Source organism: Cyrtonyx montezumae, unplaced genomic scaffold (assembly GCF_038088225.1).
Source record: "Cyrtonyx montezumae isolate F1298 unplaced genomic scaffold, pur_monq_1.0 scaffold_3, whole genome shotgun sequence".
In the NCBI taxonomy this organism is placed as follows: domain Eukaryota; kingdom Metazoa; phylum Chordata; class Aves; order Galliformes; family Odontophoridae; genus Cyrtonyx; species Cyrtonyx montezumae.
In genome coordinates this window covers 95,832,687-95,848,394 of record NW_027072034.1, presented here as the reverse complement: position 1 = coordinate 95,848,394, position 15,708 = coordinate 95,832,687, and the positions used below count along the sequence as shown (strand labels likewise).

Genomic DNA, 15,708 nt, shown 5'->3' with positions numbered 1-15,708 from the left:
TTTTTCAGCTTTCTTGGCCAGAAGTAAGAAAATATGAGCCTTCCTCATCTTTTGTTGTTGCGATGTCTACTGTCTGAAGAGAGTGCAAGAACAAACATTTACATAACTTGAAATAAGACTTTCTCTACTACTGTGCAGCATCTGCAGACCTGCCCCCGTAACAGCTACTTTCAAAGCACAGCGTGGCTTTTAAATAATTTTGTGAGCTGTGCAATCAGTCAGCCATGGCTGTTACAGGCACCACGGTGTCTCCCCAGCAACAGGTTTAATCCCACAGCTGTGATATAGAGGCTCTGGTTGCTGTACCCTTACTTCTGCTGTAAGCCCATACAGTGTGTAATGTACAGAAATGTTCAGTATCACAAAAGATATAGCAGAACTTGGCTTTGACTTAAAAATGAATTACTCCTATCCACAACACAGCCAGTGGCAGTGAGACAGGCTTCTGGTTTTTATAAGGGCTCTCCAGTGACAGCATGTGAGGAAATTCAGTGATTGACATGAGGGCAAGAAAAATCACTGTGTTTCCATTATATATTGGACACTAAAAGGACAGTGAATGAATACAGCTGTGATTTCATTTTGCCAGACACAGATAGTAAAAGGTATGATCAGCACTCACATCAGTGGTGTTATCCTCACCTTCACTGGTAGAGCAACAAAGTTGTGCTCCATTTCTTAAGATGTCAGAGCTTCCCCTGTGCACAAAGCTATCACCATGCAAGATCCTGCTGAACTTGTTTCCACATCAAAGACAGATAAATAATAGAGCCACATCCAATCTTAGAATAAGATGTGACAGTGCCCATTAATGTCTCAGTCTCAAACATGGGGTGAAATTGATCAAAGAATATGCACTGATTTATCACTGCATTAAAAATAGTGTGTTCTTATCAAGGAATAGTTTATCTAGCTCTGCCTAATGGTGCAGTAGTACAAATATCACTCAGAACTTCAGAAGGGTTCAATAGCAACTTGTTCCATCTGCTCATGGAGACTCAAGAGCACTCTACTTCTACTTCCTTGCAGTTAAGATAGAGTCTGTTATCTAGTCATCGACACTTCCTACAAATAGATGAACTACAAAGGCCTCATTTCAAATCTCCAAGGGAAAGACTCCAGAGAGTACATTATCAAATAGGAGGAAAAAAAATGGATGGAAAATGCTAACTTCGTAATCCAAAGTAAATATCATGCAGGGAACAGTGGGAGAATAGGAACGCCAGAAGTCCCATGGATCAGGCACCTTGATGACTACATCAGACCACGTGTATCTGGCATTCCCTTCAAAATGGACATATGCATCAAGAAAATTGGCTGAAGCTGTGAAAAGCCAAGCTTGTGACAAGTCAGATCTGTCCAGTACAACCTCCACAGCAATTTCTGCAAGTGGAAGACTTAATAGTCCAAATGCAGCCTGACTACACTGTTCTAATGCTTTGAGCTACAAGCAAATAGTATTTTGCTGCAGGCTGTGAGTCTATAGAAGAATTAGGGATGTCTTCCCTATTCACAGTGTCCCACTGAAACACTTTATGTCTGCCTGCCTAAAAAACATACATTATTTGTATAAATCCTGCCAAAAGCCTTCATGGGCTTTGTGAAGTCACTAATACTTCTATTTTGGAAGGTCAACTCATGTTTGAGATGTGAGAAAGAGTGGAGAGGATTGGAATTGATTTGCTTTAAAGGTTGTAGTTAAGGGTGTTATGCCATGCTTATGATTTCTTTTCACATGCTCATTATACTTTTTTATTATCTCCTCTTCTGGGAGAAGCTACACTTGAGACACCGCAGTCCAACTGGATTTGCAGAAAATACTGTCCTGTTTAATCTGTGTCCAGCAAGCTCCTGTGGGCTGTTTTGGACACTAAAAATCCTGATCTATTTTAGGGAAACACAACACAGATTTAAGGACTAGGTGTCATTACAGAAATAATTCCCAGTAAATTGAATGTGCTTTGCAACAGAAGAAATTTTATTGTCACTGTGCTTTAATGTTGTCTAGAATCTTTCTCTCTTCCTCGGTCCCATTTTAGGATTATCTTGGTGCTTGCATAGTTCTTACTGCAGCTATCACTTCCATCACCGAAGGGCCACACTCTGGGTTTGTGGGGCTAGGTCTCCTTTACGCTCTGACGGTAAGTACCAAAGCAGAACTTCCAGACCTACGTATTCATTTTATGGTAATTTAAAAAATACATATACATGATTATCATCCCACTTTCTTAATCTTGAAAAAAAAAACAATTTTGCAAATAATGGATTCAAGCCAAAGCTGAGAGAGTTCAGGGCAGCTTGGACTTGCTTCAGATTTTATGAGCCAATTAAAAAAACACAACCATTCCCAGGCCCTGCGTGCTCCCAAGCAGAGCAAAAAAAAATCTAAATGCGTAAGAGGACCTGCTGTGCACTCTGTTTTGCACAAACCAGTGTTGGTTGCATTTGTATATGGCAGAACTTGCCAGACACTGTCATAATCTCAATAATGTTTAAGCAATGACCAATATAGTCATTGCTGAAGAAGCTGAAATGCCAATTCTGCCTTTGGATGGAATATACTCAGATGCCTAATATTATTCATCCAGTCTTGAATGAATGTGGGGATTGGGATCTTTAAGGCTAGTAGACATAGTACATCATGACAAATAACAGTAGGAAAGAGGAGGAGATGGGGTTAGGAAAGACAAGATTTTGGAGGCACGGTAACCAATTCATTTTAACTATATTGGGAGCAATATGAGGTGAGTCACAGAAGTGTCCTTCAGCATAGTAGTGTTTAAGAGAGTCTGATAGTGCGCTGTGGGCATAGTATGAGTACTGCCATCACAGAGAGCAAAAAAAAATTGAATTCACCAAGAGAGTGGGGATAAAAACAGGACGAGCATAGTGGCAGGAAGGATGATCGAAATGGCACAAAGCTGGCAGGTTTATGCACTAGTAGGTGGAAGGTGGTGTCATATAGAGGACATAGGTATGAGATTTGGCTTTACCCTTAAATGCTGGTAAACCCATGGTAGCAGCAGATGATTCCTGGCAGCTGCCTTAGAGTGGCCTTAGATCCCCTTTGAGCCACCGTTACATCACTGTGAGCATCTGCCAGCAACTGAGAATCCATCCCAGACTTTCAGCTTCATTCTGAAAACATTCGTGGTAATCCTGCTTCATTAGCAGAGATCTGGAAGCGCCAAGATGTCTGCATTGCCTTGGCTACTTTATACTTAATCTGTATTTGCAAACAGATCATTAGCGCAAATTAGCTGTTTGCTCAAGCCTGGCAGTGCAGACAATGCTCTAGTGAAAAAGTGGGGACCTGTCTCTCTCCTCCCTCACAATAGCACTAGTGAAACTATGGATGCAGCTGGATCATTGCCTGTCGCCTGACAGGTTTTGTATCATTTCTCCTTGGAGCTGAGAGGGATGATGTTTGGACCTGGATAAGAGCAAACTTTGCAGCAACATGGTGTTTATAGTAGGCATTCAGAAGCTTGTTCTCTTCCCTTGTATAAACACTGCCAACTCTGCTGCACAGCTGTGATAAAGGCTGAAGCTATGGGCAGGGCCTTTGAGATGCCAGGACCTTTTATCAAACTGGACAGAACTATGATTGTAGATACATTATACATTTCTCAGTCAAAAGCAGGATAGACATGGTGTGTTTCTGAACAACAAAGAGCTCATCACTTGTCATCAAGAAAATCAACTAAATATTCTAAATTCAGTTTGTAGGATGTTTTCATTAACTGAACTTTCTAAACCCCTATTCAGGTACCTTAGTGGCTCAATTTTTAAAGGTGCTTGACTATCAACAGTTTCTAATAAGATCGGCTTTTCTTTTATTATATGGGCTTCTAAATAGAGACATAAGGAACATATGTTTAGGAAGTTATTTTACAATTTTCAGCCTTAAATAGTCAGTCCTAATTGGGAGTCAGCTTCTCTAAGCTACTGGGTATTGTTCAACAATTAATTATCAACAGTTGCTTACTACAAGCAATAAATTTATAATTTATCAAATCTGCTTGATTACAACTAAAAAACAAAGAAGGAAATACCAGTGAATTGATAATACATTTTTTTCTCAGATATTTCTGTCAAAAAAAAATAAGCAATAAATTAATATGTCAAGGATGCTGTTTGTGTTGGAGTATGACTGCTCTGTTATGTATGTGATGCTGCTGCACTGAGTCTAGGACTGTTGTAATGACAGTAATTGACCCATTGAGCTGGTTCAGGCCAAAGATTCACAGATTTATCTGACTTCTATCTGACTCTTTTTGTGACGTAGATAACCAACTATTTGAACTGGGTGGTGAGGAATCTGGCTGATCTGGAAGTGCAGATGGGTGCTGTAAAAAAAGTACACAGCTTCCTGAACATGGAGTCAGAGAACTATGATGGCTACTTGGGTATTGCACTCTCAATTTTTGTGGTTTGTTTTGTTTTGTTTTGTTTTGTTTTGTTTTATTTTGTTTTGTTTTGTTTTGTTTTATGTGGCTGTTTTGGGGGTTTTTTTGTATTTGTTTTTCTTCTCAGATTGTTTAAGTAAGATAGATTTGGTCATGCAAAATACATTGGTCTCTTTGGCCAAAGTCCCTTCTCAATGGCATATAGGAACTCCCACTGATTTGAATGACAAAGGCAGACAAAAGCAGTCACAAGATATATAGATCAGAGCCTGTCAACAGAAAAAAAAGCAACCATAATCCAGGGATACAATGCATGACACTGAAGTAGAATCAGAATGCACAGGGCACAATTAGATGAACGAAGCACCCATGTAGCTATAGCTAATCCGTAAATGAAAAGACAGATGAGAACTAGAAATGCATTAAATTCCCTTGCTTCCAAATGTGTGATCTTTGCAGCAAATGGGAGCTACAAGACAAAGGCATGGTGGTAGTCAGACCTTAGCAACTCTTCCCTGAACCATTTGCTGATATTTGATCTCCACGTATTTCAAGCTGGCTTTGGTGCTTTATAAGTGCAGCGGTGAAGAAGCTTGCAGGTCAGCAAGCTTCCTTGAAAAACAAACTCCTTAGTCAAGACAACACCTATCTACATATTTGAAAATCAGGATGACATACGAGCTGTGATAATGTCAACAGCTCAAGTTGTCATGCAGTAACAATATCCTTCCTTGCACTCTCCTTCCTCTGCCGGTTACTGACCTCAGAGCACGTTTACACTGCACTGACCTTTTCTGCTTGCTTTGCTTTTCCCCATTTCATTGCCAAGAGCTCCTCAGGCATTCACCCTCTCATCTTAAGTGTCAAGATTGGGAAGCTAAGTGCAAACATGACCAACAAGCAGTTCTGGGATTCTTCTGGGAAATAGCCCAAGCATGCCACCATAGTAAAAGGCACTGCCTTACCCTATGTTCCTATTTGGCATGGAAGTAAAGGCTAGGTTTCTCAAGTGGTTTCATGGAGGTGCTCAGAAAGGAGGGAGGGAAAAAGGAACTGTCATAAAAAGTGACCTTCTGATAGTATTTGTTTTGTTTTGTTCTACTGTAACCGTTCCAGACCCTTCTCAAGTCCCAAAAGACTGGCCCCAAGAGGGGGAAATCAAGATTGAAAATTTGTGTGTGCGATATGAAAACAACCTGAAGCCTGTTCTCAAACATGTTAAGGCTTATATTAAACCAGGACAAAAGGTACTGTATGATTACACATGATCCTCCTTCTGGAGCAGGTCATTCTTTATTTTGTTTTCTAACATGGCAGAAGAGCAAAACTAACAATTTGCAGTGACAGTTACATGGGCATGAGTCAAGAAACGCACTGATGGCTATGATCAGTTTTCCTTCTCAGATTCCCATCTCTTTCCATGTCCAACCCCTTGCACAGAATGAGTGTAGCTGGTGAGATGAGATGAGATGAGATGAGATGAGATGAGATGAGATGAGATGAGATGAGATGAGATGAGATGAACACCAAACAGGAGCTGAAAAAACACACAAGAACATCTTAAATTTCAGCATATAGTATCCAGATCAAGAATGCTGACATTTCAGAAATCTTCCTAGGATAAATGTTTCCAATGATTACTTTGCCAAAGGGAACTACTTTGTGTAAGCATTTTTGCCTAAATATCCCAGTATACCTGAAAATCTCTTATCATGTTAAATTTCAGCTATTGACTTGTTATAAAATGTTCAAATCAAAGTAATATTGAATTGTACATGGACCCACTGATCAGTTCAACAAACAGAAAGAATGAAATTCTACATGAACCAAACAAAAAATATTTTTCCTCCATGTTTAAAATTGCATTTATTCTGAGGATGATACTAACATTGCAGAAAATATATTTTACACTGTAAAATAAAATTTGTAAGATAATTTCTCAGCCAAATATTTATGTTTAAGTTCCTTGTCCAATCAGAACATCATTTAAGATGCACACATGCAAACCCACTGCATGCAAATGAGAAACATCATAACGTCCCACTGTGAAATAAATGGTAAGCTTTTTTAATCAACTTGAAAATACCTAGCTTGTACGTGATTGATAGGATAGGATTGTTTACTGGAACAAGTGAGAATTTCTATCATGTTACATGAGTTCTTCAGTGTACAAATGAACCTGCTTCACCATTCAATTAAGGCTCTTTGTGGATTTCAGCACTGCACAAACCACAAGGAGAAATTAAACAGGTTCTGGTTTTTATTATTTATTTCTGAAGATAAGGCATAGTCCATAGCAGCTGAAGCACCACTTTAAATAAACATTTGTTAAATAAAGTGGGTTGTTTTTTTTTCCTGTTACTTTCAGCCTGAAAGGTGGAGCAGTGTAATAATCTCTGCCTCACACTCCCCAATATCAGTGACAGCTCAGTGCTTTTACCTTCAGGTCCTCACACAGCAAAAATAGAACAGAGAGTGTGCTTGCCGCAGCTTCTGGTTTTATTCTATGGTCTGACACTGACCATTGGGAAGGACCTTTCTTCTCACCAGGAGAGCAGTCCAGTCCAGCTTTCCCAGGACTGCAAGTCTGACTCACAGCTGCCTTTTCATGGAATACCTTGCTTTCTTTTGCAGGTTGGGATCTGTGGTCGTACTGGCAGTGGCAAGTCATCCCTGTCTTTGGCATTCTTCCGAATGGTGGACATATTTGATGGTTAGTTTTCATTGGAGTATGTTGTCACTCCTGACCTGCTCCCTTCTTATTTCTTCAGAGAAAGCAAGGACACTTTTTGATAGTTTATATCCTATCTCTGTCTCAGAAGATACCTGAATAGAATGGGACTTTTTGTGCCTGACCACTCAAAGTACAAAGTGTCCTACTGTGAGTAGCACTTGGTTCTTCCAGGAAACATTATGTACAAATTATACTTCCACTTAAAAAAAAAAAAATTATTTTTGGCATATGCTCTAACAATACAATATGCCATTTCTGAGATAAGAGGAAAAATATTCAGCTCTCTAGAGCTCTAAATTTCTCCCTAAAGAATAACTGCATTAACTTATTATAACTGTGATAATGTTAGCGGAGTAGAAATGAGCTCAACAAACTCATTCCCTTGATAATTATTTTTTATTTTATAGTGTTTTCCCACAACTACATCAGAAACTGACTAAAGGTTTTGGAAACTTTATGGTATGTTTTCACTCCTGCAGCATTTCACTCTCCTAGCTAATTGATATGAACTAGCATGCAGCAATGTGCACCCTGCATTTATAATACAGATACATGTGAACTGTTGCAGGTATATGGAAAACTTTCAGAAATTCATTAAAAAAAATATTTCAATGTTTCTAATTTGGTCATTGTGCATCAAATGTTTGCTAGGGAAATCCCAGTAAGATATGTGGGAGGATAAGTAACACTAATAATTGCACTTGTTGTGATTCCATGCCTGTATGTATCTATGGCAATAGGTTTCTGATTCATCACTGGGGATCCTGGATATATAAATAGTGCAAACAGTTATATTTGCGCTCAACTTTCAGTTTCTTTCTACTTTAATCTTTCTTCTGTATCTTTTCTTTGTCTGTTCCTTCTGTGTCCCATTTTTTCCCAACGGGAATGCCTAAGTCTTTTCTAATTGACCTCTGTGTGTCCTTTCTGCACAACCTTCCGTATCTCAGCTCAGTCCATATTTAGTTTCTAAGCTGGCTCACATCTGAGTGGAGTCCTGGTTCTTAAAAAATTACATAACAAGATTTTTAGTAAATTTACTGAAGCAAAGATTTCATTCATGTTATTCACCTTGGTTCCATATGCCTTTGTTATTTCTTAATTTTTTGTATGACCTGTGTTATTCCCCTGTTTTCACTTCTTTCTTTAGTGCTTTCCTTTTCTTGTCCCCTCTTTGAACTACTTATCCGTCATGCTTGACCGCTTCTTGTTACTTTCCTGGTTTCCCAACTCCTCTCTACTTTTTTCAAAAAGTCTCCTCTCCTTGGCTTCTATCACAAATACATTACCTTGGTCCCACAGCATGCCAAAGTAATATTTATCAAAGAGTAACCTACAAAATGCAATATCATAAAAATTGGGAATTGCAGAGTGCCATACATCCAGCTTTAAAAATCCATGAATTTGCAAGTTTGTGGTTAGGTTCTCCCTGTTTGTGGAGAGAACTAATGAACCTAATGCAACCACTCCATGAAATAATCCACAGGGAAAAGGAAGAGTTGAGCCTCATGAAAAATACCCCTTACAATATCCTCATTCACTTTCCTCCGTTGCTTCCCCATACACAGAGGGAAGTTTCTATGCCCAGAGATAGTCACTGGGTTTGATAGTTCCTGATTTTTCTTTGAGGATCCAAGGGAAGAGCTTCCTTTGGCCCTTCCCATTCTCTTCTACTAGTGAAGTACTCATCCCCAGTTTCTCTGGCACATCTTCCCAGTCTCTCTCCACTGAATATCTGCAGTTGCCACAGCTAGCACAGCATAAGTCAAATTTTCGGATAAGATCCATACGCTCTTTGACCTGAAGTAGTGACTAGAAGAGGAAAAATCTTTACTAAGTCGGCTGTTACAACAACTTCTTGTAAGGGAATGAACTACTGGTTTAAAGAATGATTAATGAGACTGCTTCCAGTAATCTTATGCTAGAAGAACAGTATGTAGCTAATTCACAACCAAATATTTAAGTAAAACTGATATGTAAGAACCACCATGAATGGTATTAGAATGCCTCGGAGTATGATATCCTTTCTTTTTTTTTTTTTTCTGAACTGTCCCTTGTTAAAAAGTTATGTTGTCTTGTTCAGCCTTGAGTTTCAAGGAGATTTTTGGCTCCTGATGTTTTGATGGTAGATAGATTCATATACTATGCAAAAGAAATAAACACAGAGATTAAAGATCTCCTGCTACTGTTAAAGTCAAGAAGAACAGAGGAAGATACAAATGTGGCTAATTACTGTTGTCCTTTTTCTCACTCTGTCTGTAAACCTTGGATTGCCTCATAATAAATTATCCTTCCAGTGCTATTATTAATCACATAGCACAGAAGCCACAAATCTCCTTTAAAGGAATTTTGTGGAAAAAAAGAAATATGGAAAGGCAGCACTGTCACCAAAAGGCTGCATTCCCTCTAGGTTGTGTTACTACTTCCACTCACCTCCTCCATGTTTGTATAACAGCACTGAGAGAATACAGAGGCATGCTGTCTCATCATCTGGAGCCCAGCTCAAAGTATCTCCTTTATCTATCTGTGCAATTCCCTCATATGCCTTCTGCGCATTGTTTTAAACAGGGAGAATAGTGATTGATGGAATAGACATCAGCAAATTGCCTCTTCACACTCTCCGTTCCCGACTCTCCATTATCCTCCAGGATCCGATACTATTCAGTGGTTCCATCCGGTAGGTGCTCAAAAAGATCAGTAGTGTGTTTGTGATGGGTGATGTGAGCAGGAAGGGAAGGAAAAGGAAAAAAACCTTCCTAGATCACCATAATCTAGCTACAGTCAGTCCAAGGGGAATTAAGTGAGGTACACAGTTCCACTTTGTTCTTCTGCAGAAGGCCTTATGAATTTAACTGCAGTCACAAGACTCTTTTTTTGTTTTTCCCTGCAGCTTCAATTTGGATCCAGAATGCAAGTGCACTGATGATAGACTCTGGGAAGCTCTGGAGATTGCTCAGCTGAAGAACATGGTCAAATCATTGCCAGGAGGGCTTGGTATGTACAAGTCACTAGGAATATAGGTCAATATTGGCATTACACATGAATTCTTGTGTACACGTATAAATAGCTACATGGGATCTCATACTCTGAACCATCATGTAGGAGGTTACAGGTACCTCATGAATATTCTTTCTCTATGTCTGAGCTAATAACCTTACTAAAAAGCTGAATGGTTTTCCATTCATTGCAGAAAAATCCTGCGGCACCTGAGGATTATAGATAGGTTACTCAGCAGTTTTTAAAAAGAGTTTCTACTTCTGCTACTTCAGCAGAATCTTGCTTGACCAACAGAGTTGTAGCTCTTACCTTGAACACGGACAAAGCGTCTTCCTTTCATTTGAGATCTGGTTCATGAAGAAAGCTTGTCTACTTCCTTCCATAACGTGTGTATCATACTAAGATACCATCTTGTATCCTAACAGATTTAACAATTTGGTTTATTTGATTAACTATATTGGGTTTTACAGGGATTTTGCTTCACACTGGAATAGTGCACAAGCAGAGCTTTAGTAGTGTCCTCTCAAAATCACTATTCTAATTTTACTAATTGATTTTTATTATAGATGCAATGGTAACAGAAGGAGGAGAGAACTTCAGTGTAGGGCAAAGACAGCTCTTCTGCCTGGCACGAGCCTTTGTTCGCAAGAGCAGCATTCTTATCATGGATGAAGCCACAGCATCTATAGACATGGCTACAGTGAGTATAGCAATTTGCTCCATTGTCACATAGATCCACTTGAGAGAAGAGACATCATCTTACCCAAATGTCAGCCATAAGATCTATTTAGCAGAGAAAATTGTCAGCCTTTTTTCCCTTGCCTTTAGGCTGTTTCTGTTGATGTGTTTGGGGTTTTATTGTTATTGTGAGAGGAAAAAAATAAAAGTAATATTTTAGAGATTCTGCTTTTACCTATGCAGCATTTGACTGCTGGGAGTCTGGTTCACAGATGAAAGGTGGTGTGGAATATGATCCCTTCTTTTTGATATTTGAAGACATACAACAAAGCAAAATATAGGAGGATGAAATAACTGAGGTAAGCCATTTTGTTTTGTAGGAAAATATTTTGCAGAAGGTCGTGATGACTGCCTTTGCAGACCGCACAGTTGTAACAATAGCGGTAAGTACTAATACTAGCAGATGCTCTGTTCTTATTTCTCAAGCAGTTATTCTTGACTTTCACCAGCTAAACATCAATATGAAAGCAAGGTAAAACTAAAACCTGAAGTCAGAATATTCCCAGATGTTGCAACAGGATAAGACACATACCGTCAACCAGAAATTTTGTACTAAGTGATATCTTGCAGGTGGGCCAAATGGAAACATTGAGATCTGAAGGACTTTATGGGGAACTTCAGCATCTGCATCACCTCCAAGAAAATTTGAAGTTATTCTCTTTAACAAATTGAACCCAAAGCCATGGGCTAAACTATTATTGAAAGTTGCTTCAAAAGAGAGATAAATATGTTTCAACAGCTGTTTCATTTGCTTTGTCTGGAATCCCATCCTGTGGTTAGTGATTAGAGTTATGTCTCTTGGAGTCTGGTTTCAAGTCTGTCAGTGACTAGTTTGTGTAGATTAATGACTTAACCCAGGCTCATTTTCAACAGGCTGTAAGATTCTTTGATATGTAAATGCTGAAGATGCTAGCAGTAAGCTTATTCCTTTCCAGTTAAATGCCATTCATTCAGTATTGTCATTCTCATTGGAATTTCACTTTACCTTTCCTTTGCCTTTCCAAACTTGATCTCTCAAGCAAAATGGCACATATTAATAGTTAGCTTTCCTTGCACAGCTGACTTCATTTCCTTCCGCTCTTCACTCATGGCTGCTCCTTCCTTCACCCACCTGTTTTTCTTTTCTTTTTTCCAGCATCGTGTATCTCACATCTTGGACGCCAATATTGTCCTAGTCCTTTCTGATGGTTTTCTAGTTGAATGTGACACTGCCTCAAACTTGCTCCTCAAGGAGGATGGCCTGTTCACCACTTTGGTGAAGACTCACAAGTAGACTCTATCAGTCCACACTGTTCACAAGACTTCTGACTATTTGGTAGTTATTTTTGTCTCTTTAGTTTCCTTTCATTCTGCTTCCTTTCTACTGCACAGCTTCTGAGATGACAGCGTAAGAACATTTTTATTGTGTGGTTTCTGCATTTGTTTACATTTTTCACTATTTACATGAATTACATTTAACAAAAGCCTGGACATGAAGCTAACATTGAATCTATGATACTAAATGAATCCATTCCTTAAAGTAATCCCTGACCTTTAACCTGTACAGTGAAATGTCTTATTTCTAGAACTAGTCCTATCTGCATCTGACTGGTCATTTCTTGGTAATACATTAATGTACCGTATCACTGCATCTTGCAACTGGTTCTCTTTAAGACTTATGACTATGAGTAAGCCCTCATATCATCCCCAATTGCCATTTCTCAATATGGATTTTAAAAATTACTCTTTGCTTTCTGGCTTGCTTGTGCTCTAACTTCCTGTCATTAGTCCTGTAAGTCTGTGCTAGGGGAGTTGTGGTCCACCTTTGTGGACCACCAGGTGTTGGACTTGATGATCCTTGTGAGTACCTTCCGACTCAGGATATTTTATGACTTCATGACTCTATGATATTTGTACTGCACTGAAATCAAACTCTACCTCCCACCTATTGGACCAACCTATTCCCTGCAGCAAGCACCAATTTAATATTGGAGGAAGCTAACTGATCTGCAGAAGGAAACAACCTAAGGGTGTCCTAATATGCATGAAATACGGGCAGCCAGGGTACACAACCAAGGAGTGGAGCAAGATGCCATGCCACCTGACAGTGGGTGCATACCCAGGATGTTTCTCGCCTGTATTTCCTTAAGGGGAAGACATATTTCAGTGATGCTGGAGGATCTCTTCCAACAGCTGTCTTGTCCATAATAGCAATTAGCTGACCGAAAATGAAGCATGTGCATGCGTAAGTGTTTTCAGGCCTGGTGCCAGAGACTGTCCAGTAATTTGAGATCTCTGAAGATTAAAGATATAGTACAAAGGTCTACTCCAGATACCAGTGTAAATAAAGAAAGTCTTTTATCGACTTCATACACATTGGATTAAGCACACTAATGAACCGCAATGAGAATGACCATAATTAAAATTTCTTTATTCGTTTCTTTACGGCAGCATCGAGTCCACACTATCCTAACGGCAGACCTGGTCATTGTCATGAAGCGAGGGAACATTTTAGAGTATGATACGCCTGAGAACCTGCTTTCTCAAGAGGACGGCATCTTTGCTTCGTTTGTCCGGGCTGACATGTGAAGAATCACATGATGTATTTTAAAAGCTTATTTCTAAACCAATGAAATGCATATATTTTAATTCAGTGTAACATCACTTTAGGCTTTTTTCAGAGCTGCTTCTTTCTTCACACTTCCATCTCCCAAAATAATAAATCCCATTGCAATACATATATTTCTCAAAGCAATAAAAATGTCACTTAATTCAAAAGCCATTAAAATTCATGCTCACGTGCACACACAGACGCACACACACAGGCAGAAGTTTTTATTTCCTGGAAATCTGGAATTTTTCTTAGACTCAGTGACTTTATTTTCTTTTGTACAGAGAAAAAAAATGCAGTGCTCTTATGAGCTGCATATGTTATTCTGGAACCAAGAATAAAATCGTGCTGTTTGTCAAGGAAGCAAGACCCCCAGAAGAATTCTATCCTCAGAGGGGAAAAGTTAAAAGACAACAAATCTAAACCCATAACTCCTGGGGCAATTTGCTGCATTCCAAAGGCATAAACTTTGCTCTTCAAGTTATAGGGGATGTGCAGTGAATGAGGGAAAGGAAATTCATAAGAAAAAAAAGGAAGTTCTTCCTGCCCTTCACATTAGTTCACACAATGTAGTTGGCACAGTATTACTTTTTCTATGCAGTGATGACTTACCCCTACAGTCAGTTCCTACATCCATATTTATTCTACAGAATTCTTTGAACCAAGGACACAGATCATCTTGTAATTTTGCATGCTTTGATAGGCTTATAGAGGAATATATTTTGTACAGTATCTTACGTCTTTGTATTAAAATTAATCTGAATGTATAAAGTTGATATTAATCAATCTTCTAAAATTTCCACGAAAATATTCTACTTAAAATGGCATGTAATCAGCCAACCACCAGTTGTTTTATATGTCTTAAGCCTTTCCAATAATTTTTTGTGTTGGTACAATTACCAAATGATTTCTTCATCTTCAAGGTTTTAGGTCACTTACATTCATAATTACCTCATACAGCTTTGAAAAGATTGCTCACACTTGGCTAATGCACAGGGCTAGATTCTGAATCATGATAACTGCCCAAAGGACAATAAATCTCTAGGAGTTTCACAGACATTCTTTCAATGACAGAGTCTGAAATGTCTGCCTTAATCATAATATTCAATGTGCTCTTATTTGTCTATTTTTATGAGGTTTAGAATGAACATGAAGTGCACTTAAGCTTATTGTTAGTGTAATGAAAACAACATGAGACAATACCTGGCAAAAAATAAAAATAAAAAATTAAGACTTGAAATTTGGATTGCATTTAGTCTGATGATACAATGGTTTATCTCTTTTTTTCATCTTATTCAAAACAAAAGCCTTGTGATACAACTAAACAAAAAACTCAGCTCGGAACATTTTAATAGGGAAAGTACTTCTGTGATTTCCCTATGAACTGCTATGAAAAGCTATTGCTCATTTCTCCATTAATATCCTGTGTTGAACTCTGTCTTACAAAGAAAATAAAAAAAATAAAGCAGATGTTTACAGTGGAAAAGCACGCTGTTATGCAGATCTCAGAGTAAAATGTCCAGCATCATTCTTGATTTAAATTAATTGTCTTTGGGGAAAAATTAATTGGATTCATTGTTTTCAGACTGGGTCAGTATGAAGTAGAAATGACTTTGTATATCTGCATAACTTTGATGATGGTGCAGTCCTGATTTATTTTAAGTGGTGCTAATCAGTTCAACTAAATGCTATTTTACACTATAATAAGTGTCTGTAAGGGGCTGGGATTGTGTCAGGCATCCTAAATAAATTTAAAAGGGCCCCCAAATCAATTCCTCTTTCCTCTTACATTTGTCCCAAAGGTGGCACAGAGGGAAGAATCCCCTTCTTTGACCATTCATCCCTCCAGAGGTATGGAGCTTTTCAGTAGGTAGAAAAGAAAAGGAATTACAGTCAGAGCATGCCTCAGTCATTTTGCTGGAGGAATGCAGGAGTGCTGACTGTAATGTTATGTGTTTGCGGTCAAAGAGTTTGATGATCATTGGAGCATATCCATAACAGGTTTAAAGGCACAGCTTAGTTCCTCAAGCAAATAGTCCTGTTCAGGTTCCAAGAGACACAGCAAACTGTAATTGATCTAAGAGATCTCCTTGCATTATAGCCACTGCTTGCATATCATATACCCACAAGGTCATAGGCTGAATTTCCATTTTTCTGTGTTCCCCACCAATGGAAAAAGGTATCATGAACGGTTCTGTGCCCTTCTTGTATGTGGCCTTTCATCACACCAGTAACAGCCA

At 38.7% G+C, this 15,708-nt stretch overlaps 1 protein-coding gene across 4 annotated transcripts in view; it reads left to right on the top strand.

Annotated features, from left to right (window-relative positions):
• The window catches only part of ABCC9 (ATP binding cassette subfamily C member 9), a 67,773-nt gene extending 54,252 nt beyond the window's left edge, over positions 1-13,521 (top strand). For 2 of the 4 annotated variants that reach the window (XM_065742439.1, XM_065742437.1), the window contains 10 exons: positions 2,040-2,141; positions 4,289-4,409; positions 5,526-5,656; positions 7,044-7,122; positions 9,712-9,820; positions 10,034-10,137; positions 10,707-10,840; positions 11,199-11,261; positions 12,014-12,193; positions 13,309-13,389. In XM_065742439.1, the coding sequence (XP_065598511.1) occupies positions 2,040-2,141; positions 4,289-4,409; positions 5,526-5,656; positions 7,044-7,122; positions 9,712-9,820; positions 10,034-10,137; positions 10,707-10,840; positions 11,199-11,261; positions 12,014-12,151 (981 nt within the window). In that variant the 3' untranslated portion in view covers positions 12,152-12,193; positions 13,309-13,389. Of the gene's footprint in view, positions 1-2,039; positions 2,142-4,288; positions 4,410-5,525; positions 5,657-7,043; positions 7,123-9,711; positions 9,821-10,033; positions 10,138-10,706; positions 10,841-11,198; positions 11,262-12,013; positions 12,194-13,308 lie in introns of all 4 variants that reach the window. The other 2 variants (XM_065742438.1, XM_065742436.1) reach the window with 1 other exon arrangement.
• The last annotated feature ends 2,187 nt before the right edge of the window (positions 13,522-15,708 follow it).